Source organism: Diplotaxodon limnothrissa, linkage group LG16 (genome assembly GCF_057381915.1).
Source record: "Diplotaxodon limnothrissa isolate DT_005_m linkage group LG16, D_limnothrissa_male_GT1.1, whole genome shotgun sequence".
NCBI lineage: Eukaryota > Metazoa > Chordata > Actinopteri > Cichliformes > Cichlidae > Diplotaxodon > Diplotaxodon limnothrissa.
Genome location: NC_140611.1, coordinates 29,576,638 through 29,599,966, shown reverse-complemented (window position 1 = coordinate 29,599,966; position 23,329 = coordinate 29,576,638). Strand labels below are relative to the sequence as shown.

The following is a 23,329-nucleotide window of genomic DNA, read 5'->3' as shown; positions in this document are numbered from 1 at the left end:
TCAGCTGGAGGGCCCGAGGAGCCCGTCCAGCCTCCTGCCTCGTCAGCTGGGGGGCCCGAGGAGCATCGTCAGCGTCGCCAGCTCCGGCTTCATCCTCCGCTTCAGCTGCTTCATCCTCGTCTGGCCCAGCCTCCGCTTCGCCTTCGTCTGGCCCAGCCTCCGCTTCAGCTGCTTCATCCTCGTCTGGCCCAGCCTCCGTGTCTTCGCCTTCGGCGTCGCCTGGTCCAGCCTCGTCTGGGTCTGTGGTTTATTGGCCGCCTTCCAGGCCACTGGTCGGGCGTCATCTCCATCGTAGGCGGCCCCCAGACCCCCTTCGCCTGAATCGCCGCCGCTGCCTTCCGCTGCCTTCCGCTGCCTTCCGCTGCCTTCCGCTGCCTTCCGCATGGCCGGCCCCTGGACCCCTTTCGCCTGAGTCGCCACCGCTGCCTTCCGCACGGCCGGCCCCCGGATCGCCGCCGCTGCCGTCCGCATGGCCGGCCCCCTGAACTGTTTCCACGTCGCCGCCGTTGCCGTCCGCACGGCCGGCCCCCTGAACTGTTCTTTTTTGGACTCCTCTTTTGTTTTGGGGCTTTCTTGTGCTTCGGTGTTTTGTTTCGAGCCCTCCTTCCTGGACCCCCGCTGCCCGCCCTGTTCGGGTTGTTTTCTGTTTTGCGCGGTTTTTGTGTTTTTCTTTCGTTTTCTTGTGTTGGGCTGTCTGGTGCCAGCCCTTGAGGGGGGGTACTGTCATGGTCCTGGGTCGGTGACCCAGCGCTTTTAGTTTATTATTATGATGATTATTATTGTTCGAGTTCTATGTGTTATATTCGGTCTGTCTGTCTATGGTGTCACCCCGTCTGTTTGCGAATCTGTCTGTTTAGTTCTGTGTCTTGTTTGGTTCCGTGTCTGAGTTTCCTGTCTTATTGTGAAGGTCTCTGTCTGATGTGAGTGTGTTCAGTTTACGTTTCCTCTGTCCCGTCAGCTCTGATTTCTCCCAGCTGTGTTGCCCTTCTGTCTCTCATCCCCTGATTACTGGTGTGTGTATTTAAGCCCTGTGTGTTCTCCTGCCTGTTGCCGGTTCGTCTGCGTTACGCCGTGTCAGTCTGCGTTACTCTGTGGTCCACGGTGTCCTGTCCCTCGTCAGTGTCTCTCTGCCTCTCACCCCATTCTGGTACCCTCTCAGGTTTGTCATTTAGCTTTCCCAGTTTAGGTCTTTAGTTTTGTCTTCCCTCTTGCCTGTTTTGTCATCTCACCACTGTGTAAATATAACATCACCAGCATTATCATCTACTGCCTGCGATTTGGGTCCTTTGTCCCGTCAATACCACATGGCTCGCCTCGACAGCCGTGACAGAATGTTTATATCACACAACTTGATGTTAGCAGGACATTGATGGAGAAAAAGCAGAAAGGTGTTAGCCTGGAGAAACACACCAGCTGAGAGAGCCTCCTTCCTAGTTAAGGCGAGGAAGGAGTAGAAGAGAAGGGAGTTACTGTTAAAATACTATTATTGCATTGTTTTTTGTTGGGTTTTTTTTTTATGCTATGGGATTGAAAAACTTCAAAAAACAACAACAGCACAATTTTATGCTTGATATGCTAAACAAAACTTTAATTCTTAAAGTAGTAAATACTACAGTATGTCAAGCAATGGGGATATATGATCAGATTTCAAAAAGTACAGAATTATGGTGTCATTAATTAATGTACAGAGAGAAATTTACATATAAATTTAAAAACAAAAAAAATGCAAAATAAAAGTAGGTAACAGTTCAATTACTATTTTTCCAAAATAAAATAAATAAATACTACTGAAAAAATACAACCTAATAACACTGATCCTTATATTTATATATGGAACGTGTTTATAGGAAAAAAAAGAAAGAAACATTAAGCGTTGTTAACTGACCTTTGTGATAAACTGAGATGTAACACACAGGGATTCCTGCACTAACCAGCCCTTTACAACAGAATATTTCATACAATATTTTGTTTACTTTAAACCTAAAACACTTTGAAATAAACCTGTTTAATCAACTTGCACATATATCAGCTAATATACCTTGAACATCAAGACACAGCAAGGCAAAGAAATGAAATGTCAATTTGTGATGATTTCTGAATGGTATATAGATGAATTTTACAACAGTACTTAAAAACTCATGCAGAATCATTTTCAAATGAAATTCTTAGTCAAAAACATGAAAAAAATGTTGTTTTCATTTAATGTTCGTGCTGGATTGAGCAAATATGACACATGACAAATTTATGTCATATTATGATAAATATAACAAAGAATATTAGTAAAATTAGTCTAGTCCAAATATATGTTTGCCTTAGACAAGGCAAACATGACTAAATGTTTCTGAATCAAGTGCCTTCAGAAAGACTTGTATTTATATTGCTGCATCTGTTTTGAATATTTTTGAATTGTTTTAAATAAGGAAATCTAACCTTAATGGAAATCATTTCCCTTTCAAATAAATTAAACTCAAGATTCTGTTTCGTATTTTGCTGAGTTTAAATCCATACACGAGAGGATTCATAACTGGAGGGATGATGAGAAATTCAAGAGTGATGAAGTTTTGGAGGCTTTGGGGTAAATCTCTGGAGCCAAAGCGCAAGTACATCACATCAACAGCCATTACAATGGCATTTATGATCACAGAAGTCAGATGGGCCACACAGGTCTGCATAAACATTACTCTGTCCTCTCTGGACCTCACACATGTTTTAATAATATATATGTAAGTCCAAATTATGAAAACATAATGAAAATAACAAATAGCAATTATCACATATGCACTGATGTTATTTGGAAAAGTGTCAGCTTCAGGACAAGCAAGTTTAAGAATTAACCGGGTTAGACATAAGGCTCTCTGAATGTTTATACCACATAACTTGAGTCTTGCTGTAAACAGGACATTAATGGAAAAAAGACAGAAAGGTGTCAGCCAGGAGAAACACACCAGCTGTGAAAGCCTCCTCTTAGTCATGAAAGAGTAGTAGTGCAGAGGTCGACATATTGCCAGATACCTGTCAAAGGCCATGACAGTTAAAATAGACAAATCACAAAAAGAAAATGAATACGCGATAAAAGCTTGTAAAAGGCACCCTTCATAGGAGATTCTGTGAGAAGACGACAGTAAATCTGAAAGGAATTTGGGGTAGAAACCTGTGGTCCCATAAAGGGCATTAATGCAAAGGCTACTCAGGAAAATGTACATAGGTTCATGGAGACTTTCATCCAAGACAATGAGCAGCACAAGAGAAATATTGAAGAACAAAATCACACAGTAATACGGTAAAGTAACTGAGAAGAGGGGTACTGTGAAATTCATCGTCTCATTAAATCCTGACAGAATGAAACTTCTTTCATTAGACTGATTATCCATGATCAGAGGGCACATCTACCTTTTTAAAATAACAACATAACAGAGCACTGAGCTGCTGCTTCTGTACCTGACTAATGTCTGCTGTCCCTCTTCACCTCCCATTAATTATAGAATAAAATAAAATACTATATACAGTACAATAAATAGAATAAAATATACAATAGGATAGAAATAGAATGCAAATGCTTTATACAACTGAGTAAAAATACAACTTTGTCAGAAAAAGAGTATTGCACTCAGTGTGTGTGGATGTGTGTGTTTGATCAGTTAAAGTCTTTGTTGTGGAGTCTGACAGCAGTGAGGAGGAAAGACCTGCGAAATCTCTCCGTCCCACACCGTGTGTGCCGCAGCCTGCCACTGAAGGAGCTGCTCAGTGCTGTCACAGTCTCCTGCATGGGGTGGGAGATGTTGTCCAGCAGGGATGAGTGTATGTTTCTGTTCTGTGTCCTGTTTGTTTCTATATGTGTCTTTCTGGCTGCTGTTACAACCAAATTTCCCCTTGTGGGACAATTAAAGGATTATTCTATTCTAATGCTGTTTCTATCAAACTATTTTTCTCCTACAGTTACACAGAGGCCTGACAACAATATTATACATTCACATTATAATGCAGCCACCTAATGTTATCACATCATATCACAACTCCACACTGTGTATCTAAGCCCTCAGTTCCCAGTCTTGTCATTCCGTCCATTCCTCATGTGTGTTTTCAGTTCAGTCCATCCAGTCAGCCAGCCAACCAGTAATTTATTAATTCACTCACTCCCTCACTCATTCATTCATTTATTCAATTGGTATAGTCAGTCCGTCTTCTCATGTTCTGTTCATCCTGGCTTCACAACAAACATCATCCACATCCTTCACCAGCCTGCGAGTCCTGTGTTTGAGTCCTCTCTTCCTTCCACACATTACATTGTGTCACATATATAGAGACTGTTTATACATAGGGCCCAGAATTCTGTGCTAACATGAACCTTGTACAATGTGTGGTGCCAACTCATAAACAAAAACACACTTGCTGTATATATAGTACTGTCAGGCCTTTATTTTTTAACAGCAGCTCTGTGGAAAGAAGGTAGTTTTAAAGCAGCATGAATCTATAACCTACTAAGCAATCACTTCTTTCTTCTCCTGTCTTTGAATTAATCTGCAAACTGTGAAACTGATATTCTGTTAAATATAGACATCATCATGTCAGTTATATTTTCTGAATTAGCCTTGTGATATAAGTGTACAATGAGCGAGACTACAGAGGCACCCGAAAAACTGGCTAAACTTTGAGCCACAGTAAACACGTCACTCTTGAGACTCAAACATTTTATGCTTGAAAAAAGGATATAAATATGAGTCTGTTATTTGAGAAACATAAACCTATTTACTGTAAATGACAATAAATTGACCAATTTACATCTTAATGGAACGTGTTAGAGATATGGCATTATGACACCTCAAGTTCAAACGATAAGATGACCTGGATTAAACCTAAAACCAGAAGTGGAAATGCATTTTAGTTTACATCTGAAAAAATGTAAAAACAAGAAACAATAATAATAAATTTTCAAAAGGTAAAATATGTGTTAGCTGTCTTTAGATCTTTGATAGTCTAAAGGTCAAATTTAAGTAAACAATAATGCTTTTTACTGAGACTTGGTTGTCTTGGTGCATTTATAGTTAATGTTATGAGGCCTTCATTTGCTGTCATGTACAAGAGAATAATGTACATTTTTGAAATTTTATTTTGCTCTATTTTTATTTGGTGAACAAGAAAGTCTTAATTTTGAAGTTCTTTTAAAATAAAATAAACCCAATATCCTGTTTCGTATTTTGGTGAGTTTAAATCCATATATGAGAGGATTCATAACTGGAGGGATGATGAGAAATTCAATAGTGATGAAGTTTTGGAGGCTTTGAGGTAAACGTGTAGAGCCAGATATCATGTACACTGGATCAAGAAAAAACAGGAAAGTCATCAAAGAGATCAGGTGGGGCACACAGGTCTGCGTAAACTTTAACCTGTCCTCTCTGGACCTCACACATGTTTTAATAAGATATATGTAAGTCCAACTTATAAAAAGCCAATGACACAGATAAACAATAAGTGTTACATTTGCACTGATGTTTTTTCTAAAGATGTCAACATCAGGACAAGCAAGTTTAATTATTAACCAGTTTAGATACAAGACTCTCTGAATGTTTATATCACACAACTTGAGTCTTGATGTCAGCAGGACATTGATGGAGAAAAGGCAGAAAGGTGTTAGCCAGGAGAAACACACCAGCTGAGAGAGCCTCCTTCCTAGTTAAGGCGAGGAAGGAGTAGAAGAGAAGGGAGTTACTGTTAAAATACTTTTGTTTTTTTGTTTTTTTATTTTATGCTATGGGATTGAAAAACTTCAAAAAACAAAAGCACAATTTTATGTTTGATATGCTAAACAAAACTTTAATTTTTAAAGTAGTAAATACTACAGTATGCCAAGCAATGGGGATATATGATCAGATTTAAAAAATTCAGAATTATGGTGTCATTAATGTACAGAGAGAAATTTACATATAAATTTAAAAACAAAAAAAAAAGCCAAATAAAAGTAGGTAACAGTTCAATTACTATTACTATTTTTCCAAAATAATAATAATAAAAAACCCTATATAAATAAATAAATACTACTGAAAAAATACAACCTAATAACACTGATCCTTATATTTATACATGTAACGTGTTTATTGAAAAAAAGAAAGATTAAGCATTGTTAACTGACCTTTGTGATAAACTGAGATGTAACACACAGGGATGCCTGCACTAACCAGCCCTTTACAACAGAATATTTCATACAATATTTTGTTTACTTTAAACCTAAAACACTTTGAAATAAACCTGTTTAATCAACTTGCACATATATCAGCTAATATACCTTGAACATCAAGACACAGCAAGGCAAAGAAATGAAATATCAATTTGTGATGATTTCTGAATGGTATATAGATGAATTTTACAACAGTACTTAAAAACTCATGCAGAATCCTTTTTCCTTAGACAAGGCAAACATGACTAAATGTTTCTGAATCAAGTGCCTTCAGAAAGACTTGTATTTATATTGCTGCATCTGTTTTGAATATTTTTGAATTCAAATCATTTCCTTTTCAAATAAATTAAACTCAAGATTCTGTTTCGTATTTTGGTGAGTTTAAATCCATACATGAGAGGATTCATAACTGGAGGGATGATGAGAAATTCAAGAGCGATGAAGTTTTTGAGGCTTTGGGGTAAATCTCTGGAGCCAAAGCGCAAGTACATCGAATCAAAAGCCAGTACAGTGAAATTTATGATCACAGAAGTCAGATGGGGCACACAGGTCTGCGTAAACTTTACTCTGTCCTCTCTGGACCTCACACATGTTTTAATAATATATATGTAAGTCCAAATTATGAAAAGCCAATGAGACAGATAAATGACAAGTATCACATATGCACTGATGTTATTTGAAAAAGTGTCAGCTTCAGGACAAGCAAGTTGAACAATTAACCAGTTTAGACATAAGGCTCTCTGAATGTTTATACCACATAACTTGAGTCTTGCTGTAAGCAGGACATTAATGGCAAAAACACAGAAAGGTGTCAGCCAGGAGAAACACACCAGCTGTGAAAGCCTCCTCTTAGTCATGAAAGAGTGGTAGTGCAGAGGTCGACATATAGCCAGATACCTGTCAAAGGCCATGACAGTTAAAATAGACAAATCACAGCAAGCAAATGAATACATGATAAAACCTTGTAAAAGGCACCCTTCATAGGAGATTCTGTGAGAAGACGACAGTAAATCTGAAAGGAATTTTGGGTAGAAACCTGTGGTTCCATAAAGTGCATTAATGCAGAAGCTGCTCAGTAAAATGTACATAGGTTCATGGAGGCTTTCATCCAAGACAATGAGCAGCACAAGAGAAATATTGAAGAACAAAATCACACAGTAATACAGTAAAGTAACTGAGAAGAGGGGTACTGTGAAATTCATTATCTCATTAAATCCTGACAGAATGAAACTTCTTTCATTAGACTGATTATCCATGATCAGAGGGCACATCTACCTTTTTAAAATAACAACATAACAGAGCACTGAGCTGCTGCGTCTGTACCTGACTAATGTCTGCTGTCCCTCTTCACCTCCCATTAATTATAGAATAAAATAAAATACTATATACAGTACAATAAATAGAATAAAATATACAATAGGATAGAAATAGAATGCAAATGCTTTATACAACTGAGTAAAAATACAACTATGTCAGAAAAAGAGTATTGCACTCAGTGTGTGTGGATGTGTGTGTTTGATCAGTTAAAGTCTTTGTTGTGGAGTCTGACAGCAGTGAGGAGGAAAGACCTGCGAAAGCTCTCCGTCCCACACCGTGTGTGCCGCAGCCTGCCACTGAAGGAGCTGCTCAGTGCTGTCACAGTCTCCTGCATGGGGTGGGAGATGTTGTCCAACAGGGATGAGTGTATGTTTCTGTTCTGTGTCCTGTTTGTTTCTATATGTGTCTTTCTGGCTGCTGTTACAACCAAATTTCCCCTTGTGGGACAATTAAAGGATTATTCTATTCTATTCTAATGCTGTTTCTATCAAACTATTTTTCTCCTACAGTTACACAGAGGCCTGACAACAATATTATACATTCACATTATAATGCAGCCACCTAATGTTATCACATCATATCACAACTCCACACTGTGTATTTAAGCCCTCAGTTCCCAGTCTTGTCATTCCGTCCATTCCTCATGTGTGTTTTCAGTTCAGTCCATCCAGTCAGCCAGCCAACCATTAATTTATTAATTCACTCACTCCCTCACTCATTCATTCATTTATTCAATTGGTATAGTCAGTCCGTCTTCTCATGTTCTGTTCATCCTGGCTTCACAACAAACATCATCCACATCCTTCACCAGCCTGCGAGTCCTGTGTTTGAGTCCTCTCTTCCTTCCACACATCACATTGTGTCACATATATAGAGACTGTTTATACATAGGGCCCAGAATTCTGTGCTAACATCCCTGAACCTTGTACAATCTGTGGTGCCAACTCATAAACAAAAACACACTTGCTGTGTATATAGTAGAGATGGCACGATACCACTTTTTTATGTCCGATACCGATACCGATATCATAAATTTGGATATCTGCCGATACCGATATGAATCCGATATAGTGTTTTTTAATCAACAAAACTGTTTTTTAAAATATCTTGCTGCATTTTGCAAGTCTGCAAGTTCATACTCAAGTTTAAAACAACAACTACACTAAAGCTATTCTGTTATACCTGTATACAAAAAAAATATTTCATAGTTCAGCAATACTGATCAATCTAATAAACTTAAACCTACACCATCCTCCCTATTCTGGTATTTTAAAGAGTACTTAGCGTAAATATTAAGCAACCTAACTAATAGGGTTCCAACTCCCAGCAACAACAAAAATAAATAAATAAAAAATAGGGAACCACCCCTCACGCTCCACCTCATGATGCTTAATCGACGTAATCAACCTTAATTTGATGCAGTGTGAAAAAAAAAGCACAGAAATCAATTATTTTTCAAGAAATATTAAATAGATTCAACATCTTTCTTCAACAAAATTGCAGACTGCACAGATGGTACCTTCCCAAAGGAAAAAGTACTATAGCTTACTAGGGTATATATATTAGACTTAATAGTCACTATATACAGTAATTGACTTCTATTCATTTTACATCAAATTAAAACTTTGTGTGTCAGATAATTATTTATTAAAAGCTAGACATTTTAAATGAGAATAAGAAAGAAAAGTATGTCTTTGTGCCCCCTTTTCCCAGTTAATGCCCTATCGGCCCCCCTGGCTAAACTTTGCTAGATCCGCCCCTGCACAGTTACCAGCCGTCAGCTACGTAGAAAAAGATCCTCGAGTAGAAAGTAATAATAAATAAATTCTAACAACAGCTTATCAAGCTTAAACGTGCTGCTGTTGTTCAGCCGCTGGTTTCCTCTTTCTGGTGCAAAGTGGGCCAAAAACAAAGACGGACTCGCGACAGAAAAGCCGATCAGCTGATCATTTAAGCAGTTTCACGATTGAAGTAGCAGCCGGAGAGCGAGAGGCAGTCGCTCGTTAAGCTTAACGCAGGAATGCTTTACAAACATTCAGAGATGGACTTACACACTTGCTTTACTTCTCTCGGGGATAACTTTGTCGGAGATGAAATGCCAGGTTGCTAGCGAAGCTCCACATGCTATCCAGACCACAGGTCCCGCATGCCACAGCCGCTCTATCACGTGATGCATACTGCTCCGACATGCTAACGTTCTGAGGTGAGTTACGGCGTGTTGCAAGTTTTGTGAGGTGCTTTCGTGATATTTAATGGATCGGATTACATTTTTTATTTTTCTCCGATATCCGATCCAGTAATTTAGGTCAGTATCGGACCGATACCGATACGTAATATCGGATCGGTCCATCTCTAGTATATAGTACTGTCAGGCCTTTATTTTTTAACAGCAGCTCTGTGGAAAGAAGGTAGTTTTAAAGCAGCATGAATCTATAACCTACTAAGCAATCACTTCTTTCTTCCCCTGTCTTTGAATTAATTTGCAAACTGTGAAACTGATATTCTCTTAAATATAGACATCATCATGTCAGTTATATTTTCTGAATTAGCCTTGTGATATAAGTGTACAATTTTTTTTTTTTTTTTTTTTTTTTTTTTAATAAATAGGACAGGGGGAATGAATGAGAGAGAGAGGGGGAGAGAAAGAAAGAAAACCCAAGGGGAGAAGAGACGGTGAGAAGGGGGGGGAAGAGAGACAAAGAAAAAAAAAACAAAAAAAAACTCCTGGGTCACCTGTATGGAGAAAAAAAACAAACAAACAAACAAACAAACAGAGGAGACAGCAAACAACAAAGAGCAACATAATAATAGAGAAAACAAAGCACCATCACAATAAACTAGCTAGTCATAGATATCAGTATTTACTAAGTAATAAACGATATTGTGCAGCACGCAAGATAGACAGCGCACAGTGTGCTTTGAGGCAGCAGCCAAGAAAGCTTTAGTCCGCGTCTGTGAATACCCATGTGTGCATACCTGTGTGGATCAGCATGCTTGCATTCCAAAGGTTTCTCCATGTAATGATCTGCTAGGGAGTGTGGGGGGGCCACAGCCCCGTCCTCCAGGGTGTGAAGCGGGTATGGAGGAGATCAAAACTCCAGACATCCAGAGGCCCCCAGAACACAAGAGACCATGGAAGACCAACAGAGGGGCAGCCGCGCCACTGTTCCAGTAAGAGCTGAGGAGAGTCCCAGATGAGGGCTCACTCAGCAGCCGCGGAGCAGAAGCCAGGGGGGGTTGCAGTGACGCGCCCGTGAGCTCCGCCGGCCCCCAGCTGCGCCTGAGTGACCGAGCCCTAGGCCGAGAGGCCGGGGGCACCCCACCTCCAAAGGGGCCCGAGCGAGCCCCAGGCCCCAGGCCCCGACAAGCGGCCGCCAAGGAGTGAGCCGGTGTGTACCCGGACGCCCACCCCCAGACACAAAGAACCACCAACACACCGACACCTGAGGGAGTCCGCCACCGGCAGGGGAAGTGGTTGTGGGTGGAGATAGGCCTCCAAACCTTGGAGGGCCTGAGGTGTCCCCAGAGAGGTGGCGTCTGATACCCAACCTGACATATAGACACAGACATACAGGCACACACAGACACAAACATCCATTCCCACCCTCATGCTCTCATATGCACTCACTCCACACTCAACCAACGTGGAGACAGACATAAAGAGACGCTGTACACACAATCACACTCCCCAAGCGTACTCTACAAACCGGGTCTAGGTACCCTTGCCCCTGGAGGGGGGAATTGCACCCAGACCCAGGTGGTGTTACCCTTTTCCCTGCGGTGGGGAGAGGCAGACCACCCCGACTCCGCAGCAGCAGGGAGGCCCCACACCCCAGACCGCAGTCGGACGGCCAACTCCTCCTACTAGCCCTCCCGCTCCAGCAGGCCGCAGAGAATGGGGGTGGGAGAAGACTCCAAACCTCCCTCCACCCACTCATTGTAGTGTTGATGCATATGTGTTCTAAGGTGCAATTAAAACCCAGGAGGGCATGGAGCTACCTGCCAAGGAGCAGCAGGTAAGCGCATAGTCCCTCCTGCTAACCCTCAATGACTAAGTGTATTTAAAATTGAGAGGTGGGCAACGACGTCAGGGGTGAGGTATACACCCTGATGGTGATTTGGACTCCGTGATTGTGCCCACCCCCAAGATCCTATATGTATGTGTAATGAGAGTGTGAATAATGTGAATGTCTAAGTTGTGGGATAAAATTGAGGCAGAGGCAGCCAGAAGGGGACAGGGGGGGGGGTAGCCTCCTCTGCACCCTGGTGACATACCCCCACTCCAAGGCCCTGCATGTGTGGGTGGTTGTGGAGGAGCGGGAAGAGGGAGGCAGCTGGAGATGGGGAGGGAAGGAAGGGAGGGGCAGGTAACCCCTCCCTGGGGCCAGCTCCCCCGCTGACCCCAGTAGGCACTCCCACCCTCCGCGACCCGCCAGGGAAGGGGGGCCCAGGCCCATCAGACCGGGGCCCAGTGCAGTAGCGCCCCCCGGCTCCACAGAGCCCTGGACAGTCCACCCAACCCCACCACAGAGAAAACTGCACCCACCCCACCAACCACACATCTTCCAGACTACATAAGACGGTAAACGCCCAGGCTGAGATCTTCCTCCACCTCTCCTGTATCTCCCCCTCCTGCAGAGAGTTCCTGAGAGAAGAAAGCTCCTGCCAGATGTGACCATCCCCCCCACCAGTTGAAGAGCCCCCCAGGCGGCTCGATGCACCGGCGGCACCCTGCTCCAGGGCCGGGCCCCCATGCACCCACCCGCCCACAACCCCGGCAACACACCAACCAGGACCCGAGCCCCCGAGGCCCGGCCCGGGCCCCCGCCCAGAGACGGAGCACCCCCAGAACCTCACGCCCATCCCGGACCCACCCAGGGGCAGCCAGGTTGCCAGGTCAGTAACCCACGTCCGTCAGCACAGACCCTCCCCTAGCCCCGCTGCACGCAGCCGCGAGGAAACAGTCACCTGAGAGCCAACAGAGCCCTCACCGGACGTGACCGCTACCCCGGGTTGAGCCCCCCAAGGAAGATGCCTCCGGGGAACCCCCCGACGCCCTAAGCCTGTCCCTACCCCCTCACCAATCACAACAGTGAAGGCGGGACCAAACTATGACCCCCCACCCCCACTAGGTGATGGAGCTGATAAAAGGGGCCCAGAGCAATTGATCTGATGTGGTGGCAGAGGCTGTGTCAAGACTAATGTAATCTAATAGATAATTTCTATATTGGTTAGAATTAAGATTATTTTTATTTTTCCAGTTCATGAGGACTGTTTTCTTGGCTATGCATAGGGCAGTGAAGATCATATGGGCTATATTCTTTTCTGAAGTGACATTATCTAAGCTGCCCAACAAACACACTAAGGGGGAGGTTGGAATGTTACATTTCAGACATTTTGATAAATCTTCACATATCTCGCGCCAAAACTTTTGCACTGGTGGACAGAACCAAAGAGCGTGGATGTAATTGTCTGGTGTATTGCCTTGACAGTGTGAGCAGTTGTTGGAAGATGTAAAGCCCATCTTGAACATCCGATGACCTGTATAGTGCACTCTATGAAGTATTTTGTATTGTATTAATTGCAGACTGGGATTTTTAATTAATTTAAAAGTTTTTAAGCAAATCTGAGACCAGAAGTTTTGGTCTAGGTTGACTGATAAATCTGCTTCCCACTTTGCAGTAGGAAGGGATATTGATTCATCTAATTTAGAAAGTGTTCTGTATATTTTAGATAATAATTTGGGGGATTTAAGAGTAAGAAAATGTGCCGCACTTAGTGGTGTTTGTAATTCAACTTGACTGAGGTTAAATTTCTTTTTTACTATGGATTTAATTTGTTGATATTCTAAAAACCTTGTCTTGTTGATCCCATATTGTTTAACTAGTCTGTCAAATGGAATAAATTCTGTTCCCTCTAATATATGTTCTAAGTATTTAATTCCTTTGCAACTCCATTCTGGGAAATTAATCATATTATTGTTTTGTAATATGTCAGGGTTATTCCAGATAGGTGTACGTTTGCATGGGATTAATGAAGACTCCGTTATTTTTAGAAACTCCCACCATGCTGTTAGAGAAAAGCTGATGTTGATACTTTTAAAGCATTCATGTCTTTTGATGTTTGAGCTAATAAATGGTAGGTCTGAAATCTCTAGATCCTTGCATAGTGCCTGTTCAACATCTAGCCAGGGCTCAACTAAGAAGGTATGTTTTAACCATTCTGAGATGAACTGAAGCCTGTTGGCTAAGAAGTATTGGTGAAAATTAGGCAGATCTAATCCTCCTCTATCCTTGGTTCTTTGTAGTGTTTTTAAGCTAATACGCGGGGGTTTATCTTTCCAAAGGAATTTGGAAATATATGAATCCAGAGATCTGAACCAATCTTGTGATGGTTTGTTAGGGATCATCAAAAATAAGTAATTTATTTTTGGCAAGATCATCATTTTTATAGTGGCGACCCTTCCCATGAGTGATATGGGTAAAGATTTCCATCTAGTCAGATCGCCTTCTACTTTCTTTAGAAGTGGGATGTGGTTTAGTTTAGTTAAGTCTGAAAGCTTAGGAGAGATATTAATACCTAAATATTTAATATTTCCGGATTGCAGTGGGGCAGAGGAAGAATTATGGAAGGAGCAGTTAATGGGGAGAACTGTAGATTTTGGCCAGTTAATTGAATAATCTGAAACTCTTGAAAACCAGTTTATTAAAGTAATTACCTCAGAGAGGTTGGTTTGTGTGTTTTGCAGAAAAAGCAACACATCATCCGCATAGAGACTGATTTTATGTTCTATGTTCTTACATTTTATGCCCTTAATTGTTGTAGCCTGTCTAAATGCTGCTGCTAGAGGTTCGATAAAAATTGCAAAAAGTGAGGGGGAGAGTGGGCATCCCTGTCTGGTGCCCCTCAGGAGACAGAAGCTGGAGGATGTCTGGTCATTTGTTCTGATACGAGCCGTTGGGGAATTGTATAATATTCTTATCCAGTTTATGAAAGAGTTTCCAAAACCAAATTTGTGTAAAGTTGCGAATAAAAATTTCCAATTAACTCTGTCAAATGCTTTTTCTGCATCTAGAGATAATATTATGGCTTCGATGTTTTTATCGTATGAGTAGTCTATTAAATTAAGTAATCTACGAGTGTTTGTTGAGGAGTGCCGACCTTTTATGAAACCAGTTTGGTCAGGATGAATTAAGAGGGGGGTCATTTTCTCTAATCTCTTTGAGAGAGCTTTGCAGATTATTTTAAGGTCTACATTTAAAAGAGAAATTGGACGATAGCTTGAGGGAAATAAAGGGTCTTTGCCTGGTTTTAGCAGGAGACTAATGTTGGCAGAATTCATATTTGGTGGTAGTCTGCCCTTTTCCTCGATTTCCTGCAACATGCTGTGGAATACTGGTGCCAAAATTGTCCAGAATTCTTTGTAGAATTCTGCAGGGAAGCCGTCTGGACCTGGAGCCTTATTATTGGGCATACTTATCAGGGCTTCCTGGAGTTCACTTGGCGTCAGTGGCGAATCCAATTCCATTGCTTGACTGTCTAGTAATTTTGGAAGAGTTACGTTGTCAAGAAACAGATCAATTTCATTTTTAGATGGGTTTATTTGTGGTGAGTATAAAGTTTCATAGAAATCCCTAAAAATGTTGTTTATTCTTCCAGGATCATATATTGTGTTCCCCGATAAATCTTTAGCAGCACATATAGTTGTTTTTTCTTTATTTATTTTTAGCTGGTTAGCTAGAAATCGACCTGATTTGTTACTGTGTTCAAAATTCTGCAAGCGAAGTCTTTGTATAAGGAATTGTGTTTTTTTATTAATAATTTCATTTAATTCTAGTTTTGTTTTGCATATTTTGTTCAATGTTTCCTGATCTTGGTGGGACGCGTAGGCTTCTTCTAGTGATTTGATGTTTTTTTCTAATTCCTGAATATTTTTGTTTTCTTCTTTCTTTTTGTGTGATGAGAAAGAAATTATTTTACCTCTCATCACAGCTTTCCCTGCTTCCCATAGAACAGAAGCAGATATTCCGGGAGTGTCATTAAAGTCTAAATATGAAGTCCATTCCAAAAAAAAAAAAAAAAAAAAAAAAAAAAAAAAAAAAAAAATGACAAAGGATGAACTGAAGCTCTGCCATCACGTAATGTCGCATACTGCTGTTTCTGATGTCATTTAAAAAAAAAAAAAAAAAAAAAAAAAAAAAAAAAAAAAAAAAAGATATAAGTGTACAATGAGCGAGACTACAGAGGCACCCGAAAAACTGGCTAAACTTTGAGCCACAGTAAACACGTCACTCATGAGACTCAAACATTTTATGCTTGAAAAAAGGATATAAATATGAGTCTGTTATTTGAGAAACAAAAACCTATTTACTGTAAATGACAATAAATTGACCAATTTACATCTCAATGGAACGTGTTAGAGATATGGCATTATGACACCTCAAGTTCAAACGATAAGATGACCTGGATTAAACCTAAAACCAGAAGTGGAAATGCATTTTAGTTTACATCTGAAAAAATGTAAAAAACAAAAAACAATAATAATAAATTTTTAAAAGGTAAAATATGTGTTAGTTGTCTTTAGATCTTTGATAGTCTAAAGGTCAAATTTAAGTAAACAATAATGCTTTTTACTGAGACTTGGTTGTCTTGGTGCATTTATAGTTAATGTTATGAGGCCTTCATTTGCTGTCATGTACAAGAGAATAATGTACATTTTTGAAATTTTATTTTGCTCTTTTTTTATTTGGTGAACAAGAAACTCTTAATTTTGAAGTTCTTTTATCCAAATCCAAATTCTAAAAAGCCAATGACACAGATAAACAATAAGTGTTACATTTGCACTGATGTTTTTTCTAAAGGTGTCAACATCAGGACAAGCAAGTTTAATTATTAACCAGTTTAGATACAAGACTCTCTGAATGTTTATATCACACAACTTGAGTCTTGATGTTAGCAGGACATTGATGGAGAAAAGGCAGAAAGGTGTTAGCCAGGAGAAACACACCAGCTGAGAGAGCCTCCTTCCTAGTTAAGGCGAGGAAGGAGTAGAAGAGAAGGGAGTTACTGTTGAAATACTATTATTGCATTGTTTTTTGTTTTTGTTTTTTTTATGCTATGGGATTGAAAAACTTCAAAAAACAACAGCACAATTTTATGTTTGATATGCTAAACAAAACTTTAATTTTTAAAGTAGTAAATACTACAGTATGTCAAGCAATGGGGATATTTGATCAGATTTAAAAAATTCAGAATTATGGTGTCATTAATTAATGTACAGACAGAAATTTACATATAAATTTAAAAACAAAAAAAATGCCAAATAAAAGTAGGTAACAGTTCAATTACTATTACTATTTTTCCAAAATAATAATAATAAAAAACCCTATATAAATACATAAATACTACTGAAAAAATACAACCTAATAACACTGATCCTTATATTTATACATGTAACGTGTTTATTGAAAAAAAGAAAGATTAAGCATTGTTAACTGACCTTTGTGATAAACTGAGATGTAACACACAGGGATGCCTGCACTAACCAGCCCTTTACAACAGAATATTTCATACAATATTTTGTTTACTTTAAACCTAAAACACTTTGAAATAAACCTGTTTAATCAACTTGCACATATATCAGCTAATATACCTTGAACATCAAGACACAGCAAGGCAAAGAAATGAAATGTCAATTTGTGATGATTTCTGAATGGTATATAGATGAATTTTACAACAGTACTTAAAAACTCATGCAGAATCCTTTTTAAAATGAAATTCTTAGTCAAAAACATGAAAAAAATGTTGTTTTCATTTAACATTCGTGCTGGATTGAGCAAATATGTCATATATGACAAATATGTGTCATATTATGACAAATATAACAAAGAATATTAGTAAAATTAGTCTAGTCCAAATATATGTTTGCCTTAGACAAGGCAAACATGACTAAATGTTTCTGAATCAAGTGCCTTCAGAAAGACTTGTATTTATATTGCTGCATCTGTTTTGAATATTTTTGAATTATTTTAAAAAAGGAAATCTAACCTTAATGGAAATCATTTCCCTTTCAAATAAATTAAACTCAAGATTCTGTTTCGTATTTTGCTGAGTTTAAATCCATACATGAGAGGATTCATAACTGGAGGGATGATGAGAAATTCAAGAGCGATGAAGTTTTTGAGGCTTTGGGATAAATCTCTGGAGCCAAAGCGCAAGTACATCGCATCAAAAGCCAGTATAGTGGCATTTATGATCACAGAAGTCAGATGGGGCACACAGGTCTGCGTAAACTTTACTCTGTCCTCTCTGGACCTCACACATGTTTTAATAATATATATGTAAGTCCAAATTATGAAAAGCCAATGAGACAGATAAATGACAATTATCACATATGCACTGATGTTATTTGAAAAAGTGTCAGCTTCAGGACAAGCAAGTTGAACAATTAACCAGTTTAGACACAAGGCTCTCTGAATGTTTATACCACATAACTTGAGTCTTGCTGTAAGCAGGACATTAATGGCAAAAACACAGAAAGGTGTCAGCCAGGAGAAACACACCAGCTGTGAAAGCCTCCTCTTAGTCATGAAAGAGTGGTAGTGCAGAGGTCGACATATAGCCATATACCTGTCAAAGGCCATGACAGTTAAAATAGACAAATCACAACAAGCAAATGAATACATGACAAAACCTTGTAAAAGGCACCCTTCATAGGAGATTCTGTGAGAAGATGACAGTAAATCTGAAAGGAATTTTGGGTAGAAACCTGTGGTTCCATAAAGGGCATTAATGCAAAGGCTACTCAGTAAAATGTACATAGGTTCATGGAGGCTTTCATCCAAGACAATGAGCAGCACAAGAGAAATATTGAAGAACAAAATCACACAGTAATACAGTAAAGTAACTGAGAAGAGGGGTACTGTGAAATTCATCGTCTCATTAAATCCTGACAGAATGAAACTTCTTTCATTAGACTGATTATCCATGATCAGAGGGCACATCTACCTTTTTAAAATAACAACATAACAGAGCACTGAGCTGCTGCGTCTGTACCTGACTAATGTCTGCTGTCCCTCTTCACCTCCCATTAATTATAGAATAAAATAAAATACTATATACAGTACAATAAATAGAATAAAATATACAATAGGATAGAAATAGAATGCAAATGCTTTATACAACTGAGTAAAAATACAACTTTGTCAGAAAAAGAGTATTGCACTCAGTGTGTGTGGATGTGTGTGTTTGATCAGTTAAAGTCTTTGTTGTGGAGTCTGACAGCAGTGAGGAGGAAAGACCTGCGAAATCTCTCCGTCCCACACCGTGTGTGCCGCAGCCTGCCACTGAAGGAGCTGCTCAGTGCTGTCACAGTCTCCTGCATGGGGTGGGAGATGTTGTCCAGCAGGGATGAGTGTATGTTTCTGTTCTGTGTCCTGTTTGTTTCTATATGTGTCTTTCTGGCTGCTGTTACAACCAAATTTCCCCTTGTGGGACAATTAAAGGATTATTCTATTCTATTCTAATGCTGTTTCTATCAAACTATTTTTCTCCTACAGTTACACAGAGGCCTGACAACAATATTATACATTCAAATTATAATGCAGCAACCTAATGTTATCACATCATATCACAACTCCACACTGTGTATTTAAGCCCTCAGTTCCCAGTCTTGTCATTCCGTCCATTCCTCATGTGTGTTTTCAGTTCAGTCCATCCAGTGTTATGAAATCAGTTTTACCCCGGTTCTTTTATTAATCGAAACTTCCAGAGACGCCACCGGAACTCAGTAGTCATTTCACAAAACCTTTATTCATCTTTATTCATCTTCAAGCATGCATTTCTAGAAGGGAAGACGAGGCCCGTGTGTCCCTCTGCAAGAAATCTTCACTCCTTTGTCTGTGAAACACAGTTTTGTAGGGGCGACCCTATCATAAAACCCCCCACGGTGTGCTGCAAACTCTGTGTCTGTGTCTATGTGCACGAGCACATGAATGCCTACATGTGCGCGTTCCCACGTGTCTATGTGAGTGCTCGTGTGTGACTGTGTACGCATACCTGTGTGTATGTGTGAGTGCACATGAGTGAGTGTGCGTGTGGATGTCTGAGTGCACATGAGTGAGTGTGCATGTGGATGTGTGTGCGTGACAGTTAAAACACTGTGGGTGTAGGTGACTCCCTAGGTCATAAAACCATGTCCCTTCCAGACCACAGTTATCCAGTTACAAATGTTGAGATCCCCACCCAAACATTCTCTGGGGAATTTCCACTCAGCATTAACTCCTCTCTGTTTTACTTTCACAGTTGAAGTGGGGGAGGGGTCTCCTACAATCTACTCCTAAGTTCACGACACAGTGAGGCCTTTATTATATTGACGGCAGTGTCAGTATCTCTACAATAGTTCTACATTCTATGTTAACACATTTCTAAACTCTAAAATAAGCTAAACACTCCTACAAATCCCCCTTTTTATCTGCCATATGGCAGATAAAACTAAACTAAATCTCTCACCATAATGTTTTCATACTGTGACTCCCCATTTCCCAAAAGTGGCATCATGGTGTCTGCCTTTGTATCAGATTCTCCCACAGCACGATTGATGAGTCTTACGAACAAGGCTCTGATACAAAGCACACAACACCCACACGTCACTAATACTGCAATAAAAACAGACAAAGAAACCATAATTGACATAATGAAATCTTTCCATTGCCCAAAGACAGAGGTCATCCACGCTTCCAGCGGGTCATCTAATCCCGAATGCTCATACATTGCGGTGGACAAAATCTTTAGGCCTTCCAGAACTCGGGTCACAGAGCCGTCGGGAACTGTGTTATTTGGAATGAAAGTACAATACATATCCCCAAACATCGCACAAACGCCCCCTTTTTCTCCCAACAACATATCTAACGCCATCCGATTTTGTACTGCCATTAAAGATGTTGGACTCAACTGTTCAGCAAGCACTTGCATTTAATGACAGCACAAAGATCAAATGTATACGAGATTGTGGACCCTTTAACGTAGTCCAACTCTATACTGCCATAATAATCAAAACACTCATCTGATTTACCTGTTTCACTACGTTTGGTTTGCTTCACCGTGGCCTGTGACGTTGGAGTCGCTGGAATGGATTCAGGTCTGTCTCTGGGCAATTCACTTATAAAAAAAAAATCATAGTTACAATAACCACAGTCACACCTAACACTACCGTTTCTCTCCAATTCCGCCTCAACCAGCCTAGAGAAGTTGACATAAATTAAATGTAGATAAAAGGCTCGTCTGTTTACATCTCTCCCTCACAGAAGGCTTCTCTGCAGAGCATCAAATCTGCATGGCAAAGTGACACACTTTAGGTGATCTTCATCCTTGGGAAAAGTGGTGTCAACTATTTCCCAGTCTCCTAGTATTTGTGCCTCACACAGAATCACAATTCCATCGCTGGAGTTCCTCTGCGCTGTCACCTTTAGAGCTTGGCACGCTCTCTCCATCCCTCAGGTTCTCATGTTCCAACGCTGCTGAAGATTTAAGGCAGAGCACGTCATACACCTTAGTTGTCTTCCTCAGCGTCAACATTGAATCTTTCATTTTATTTAAAATCTTGCTGTGGGAAGTCTCCTCTTGATCTCCTGGAAGCTCAGCAGCACAGCTCTCTGTGTGATGTCTGCTGTGCTGAAGATGATCTCTGATCCTCCTGAAGCCTCTCTCCTGGCCTCAGCTCCCATCTTTTGGACGATCCTCTCAGCCACTCCTTCTCGTCATGGCACCTCACGACATCTACAGATGAAAAAATAACACTCCTCTTGCCTCATGGCTTTCACCATGTGTCAACTCCCCAATGAGACATGCACAAGAATGTTGCACATTCTCTCTAAAACAATCTCCAGGGTTTCCCACTTGGAGCAGCCATACTCCAACCTGTAACCCTGTGTAAAAACATTAACCAGCGGTCACATGTTAAGCTTGTTTAATTCCCAGCTCCACCTGGAGCCTATAACCTGGAAGACAAATCTGTTAAATCAAACTTCACATTTGCAACCAACTATAGATCATAAGAGTGATAAAGTACTCAGCATAACAGACAAGTATCATGTGCAGGTTTTCTCCAATCATTAAATCACTATTATTACCATAATTTGTCCCAAATCATGAATCATCCCAATTTATTCCATAATTTAATCTGTGACTTTCCTTAAACAATGTCACTCCACCCATTTTATCACTATGAGTTCAATAGTGGCAGGCTAATGAGCCCATATTCAACTATTCCATAAACACTGCATCCCTTATTTGTTTTTCTCATGTCACTTGTCCGCTTCTGCTGAATCCTCCACATGCACTCTTAAAGAAAAAACAAACATTAGCAACACACATGGATCGTGTGGTGGGCAGGCGTCGGCCATCCACATTCCAGAGGTGCTGTAAAAGGCCATAAAATTAAGCCTGCTGTAAAAAGAATGACACTGGTTTCAACACAGGAAATTTCTCACATTATTCACATCGTCAAAGTAACTTTCAACATTTTCCCAACAACACAGTGTAACAGCATCACCAACTCATAACCTGTAGTAGAGAAACAAACATCCACCAATTGTTCTGTTAGAAATCACATCATCAAATCACATGAAGAACTGTAATGCTGTAGAAAAGAGAATGCAAATGTTAGCGCTGCGCAGGTGTGTACACACTTTCTCACAGTAACTTCTGTGAGCAACACACCCCTGGTAGATTCACAAACATAGAAAATTTAAAAGGTTAAACCGTCACACAACCTCAGATGTTGCTGTCATCTTTCTGCTCCTGTAAAAGGAAACAGATAAATTTATCCACCCTTTTATCCTGTCTAGGTGGAGGTTAACCTTGAGTCGTGGTCAAGTCTTGTCAGATTTTACCAGTCAGTCAGTTTGTTTTTATTTCCATTCATTCATTCATCCATTCTTTCTTTCTTTGCTGATAGTGGAACCTATCGTCGCATTTAGTTTCCACTCTCAGCAAAATGACGTCATTTCAAAAGAAAAGAACTTTAGATCGGATTACTACGCTGAATCCTTTTTAGGCAGGGACTCTCATTTTCTAATTGTCCCAAATAAGTGGCTTTCTCCAGAGCCCATTTTAATGTGGAGAAACTCACTTGCAACAATTTTCTCGACGACGTGTAGCACTTTTAATTCTCGACATGCAGATCTGCTTAAAGAAAAGAGATTCACAAACAGAAATCAGTGCACTGTTCAAAAAATAAAAATAAACTGAAAAATGACAAATAAAACTGAAAAACAAAAGAAAATAAAAAATACAGAAGCCCGGTCTTAAGACTTGTCACAGAATATTCTTTCTCTTATAGGTGAGAAAACACCAAATCTAAAACATGGTGCCATGGTAAAACCTTCCCCATACTTCAGAAACAAAAACAAAACAAAACAAAACAAAAAACCCCCCAAAAAATCTGCTAGTTTCACTCATTTAAACTCTGGCTGCAGGATTCTGTTCACCCCTGCTATCATGTTCCCCAAAATAATACAAATTCAGTCATCTATGTATCAGTTCTCAACCCACTCAATAAACCAGACAGGATGACGGTAACAGTGTCACCTACTTAAAATTGTGTTTGATCTTCATTACGTGTGTGTGTGTCTGTGTGTTAGTCGGGTTAATACATTTTCTGTTTTTATGTATCCTTTTATGTACCTTTCCCCTTTTTTCTGAAACAAAACTCCGTTCACTCCAAATTTTGTTTCAGAAACATCTAAATGAAAAACTCTGTCATAGGCAGGCACAGCTAAACCCCAAATGCTTGCAGGTTACCATAGGCAACCACGCTGAGTGTTGTCAACCCCTTCTACA

At 40.1% G+C, this 23,329-nt stretch overlaps 4 protein-coding genes across 4 annotated transcripts; all 4 read right to left on the bottom strand.

Moving 5' to 3' along the window:
- Positions 1–2,441: 2,441 nt before the first annotated feature.
- On the bottom strand, positions 2,442–3,386 carry LOC146616430 (olfactory receptor 4B13-like). Its single transcript, XM_085374829.1, has one exon. The coding sequence runs from the start codon at positions 3,384–3,386 to the stop codon at positions 2,442–2,444; it is 945 nt and encodes a 314-aa protein (XP_085230955.1).
- Positions 3,387–4,809: 1,423 nt separating this feature from the next.
- On the bottom strand, positions 4,810–6,382 carry LOC146616429 (olfactory receptor 4S1-like). The gene is made up of 3 exons (XM_085374307.1): positions 6,379–6,382; positions 5,176–5,667; positions 4,810–4,853 (listed from the first exon to the last, which is right to left on the bottom strand). Exons 1-3 carry the CDS (start codon positions 6,380–6,382, stop codon positions 4,810–4,812), a joined length of 540 nt encoding a protein of 179 aa, XP_085230433.1.
- A 116-nt stretch (positions 6,383–6,498) lies between these two features.
- Positions 6,499–7,443, bottom strand: LOC146616428 (olfactory receptor 6F1-like). Its single transcript, XM_085374389.1, has one exon. The coding sequence runs from the start codon at positions 7,441–7,443 to the stop codon at positions 6,499–6,501; it is 945 nt and encodes a 314-aa protein (XP_085230515.1).
- Positions 7,444–17,547: 10,104 nt separating this feature from the next.
- LOC146616427 (olfactory receptor 6F1-like) lies at positions 17,548–18,492 on the bottom strand. Its single transcript, XM_085374197.1, has one exon. The coding sequence runs from the start codon at positions 18,490–18,492 to the stop codon at positions 17,548–17,550; it is 945 nt and encodes a 314-aa protein (XP_085230323.1).
- Positions 18,493–23,329: the final 4,837 nt, after the last annotated feature.

What these genes read in the sequence shown, in the direction of transcription:
- LOC146616430 (XM_085374829.1), bottom strand. Translation starts at nt 3,386, where the DNA reads ATGTGCCCTCTGATCATGGATAATCAGTCTAATGAAAGAAGTTTCATT.
- LOC146616429 (XM_085374307.1), bottom strand. An exon ending in AATACGAAACAGGATATTGG is followed by an intron (nt 4,854 to 5,175) that starts GTTTATTTTATT and finishes TTCTGGTTTTAG; the next exon opens with GTTTAATCCAGGTCATCTTA.
- LOC146616428 (XM_085374389.1), bottom strand. Translation starts at nt 7,443, where the DNA reads ATGTGCCCTCTGATCATGGATAATCAGTCTAATGAAAGAAGTTTCATT.
- LOC146616427 (XM_085374197.1), bottom strand. Translation starts at nt 18,492, where the DNA reads ATGTGCCCTCTGATCATGGATAATCAGTCTAATGAAAGAAGTTTCATT.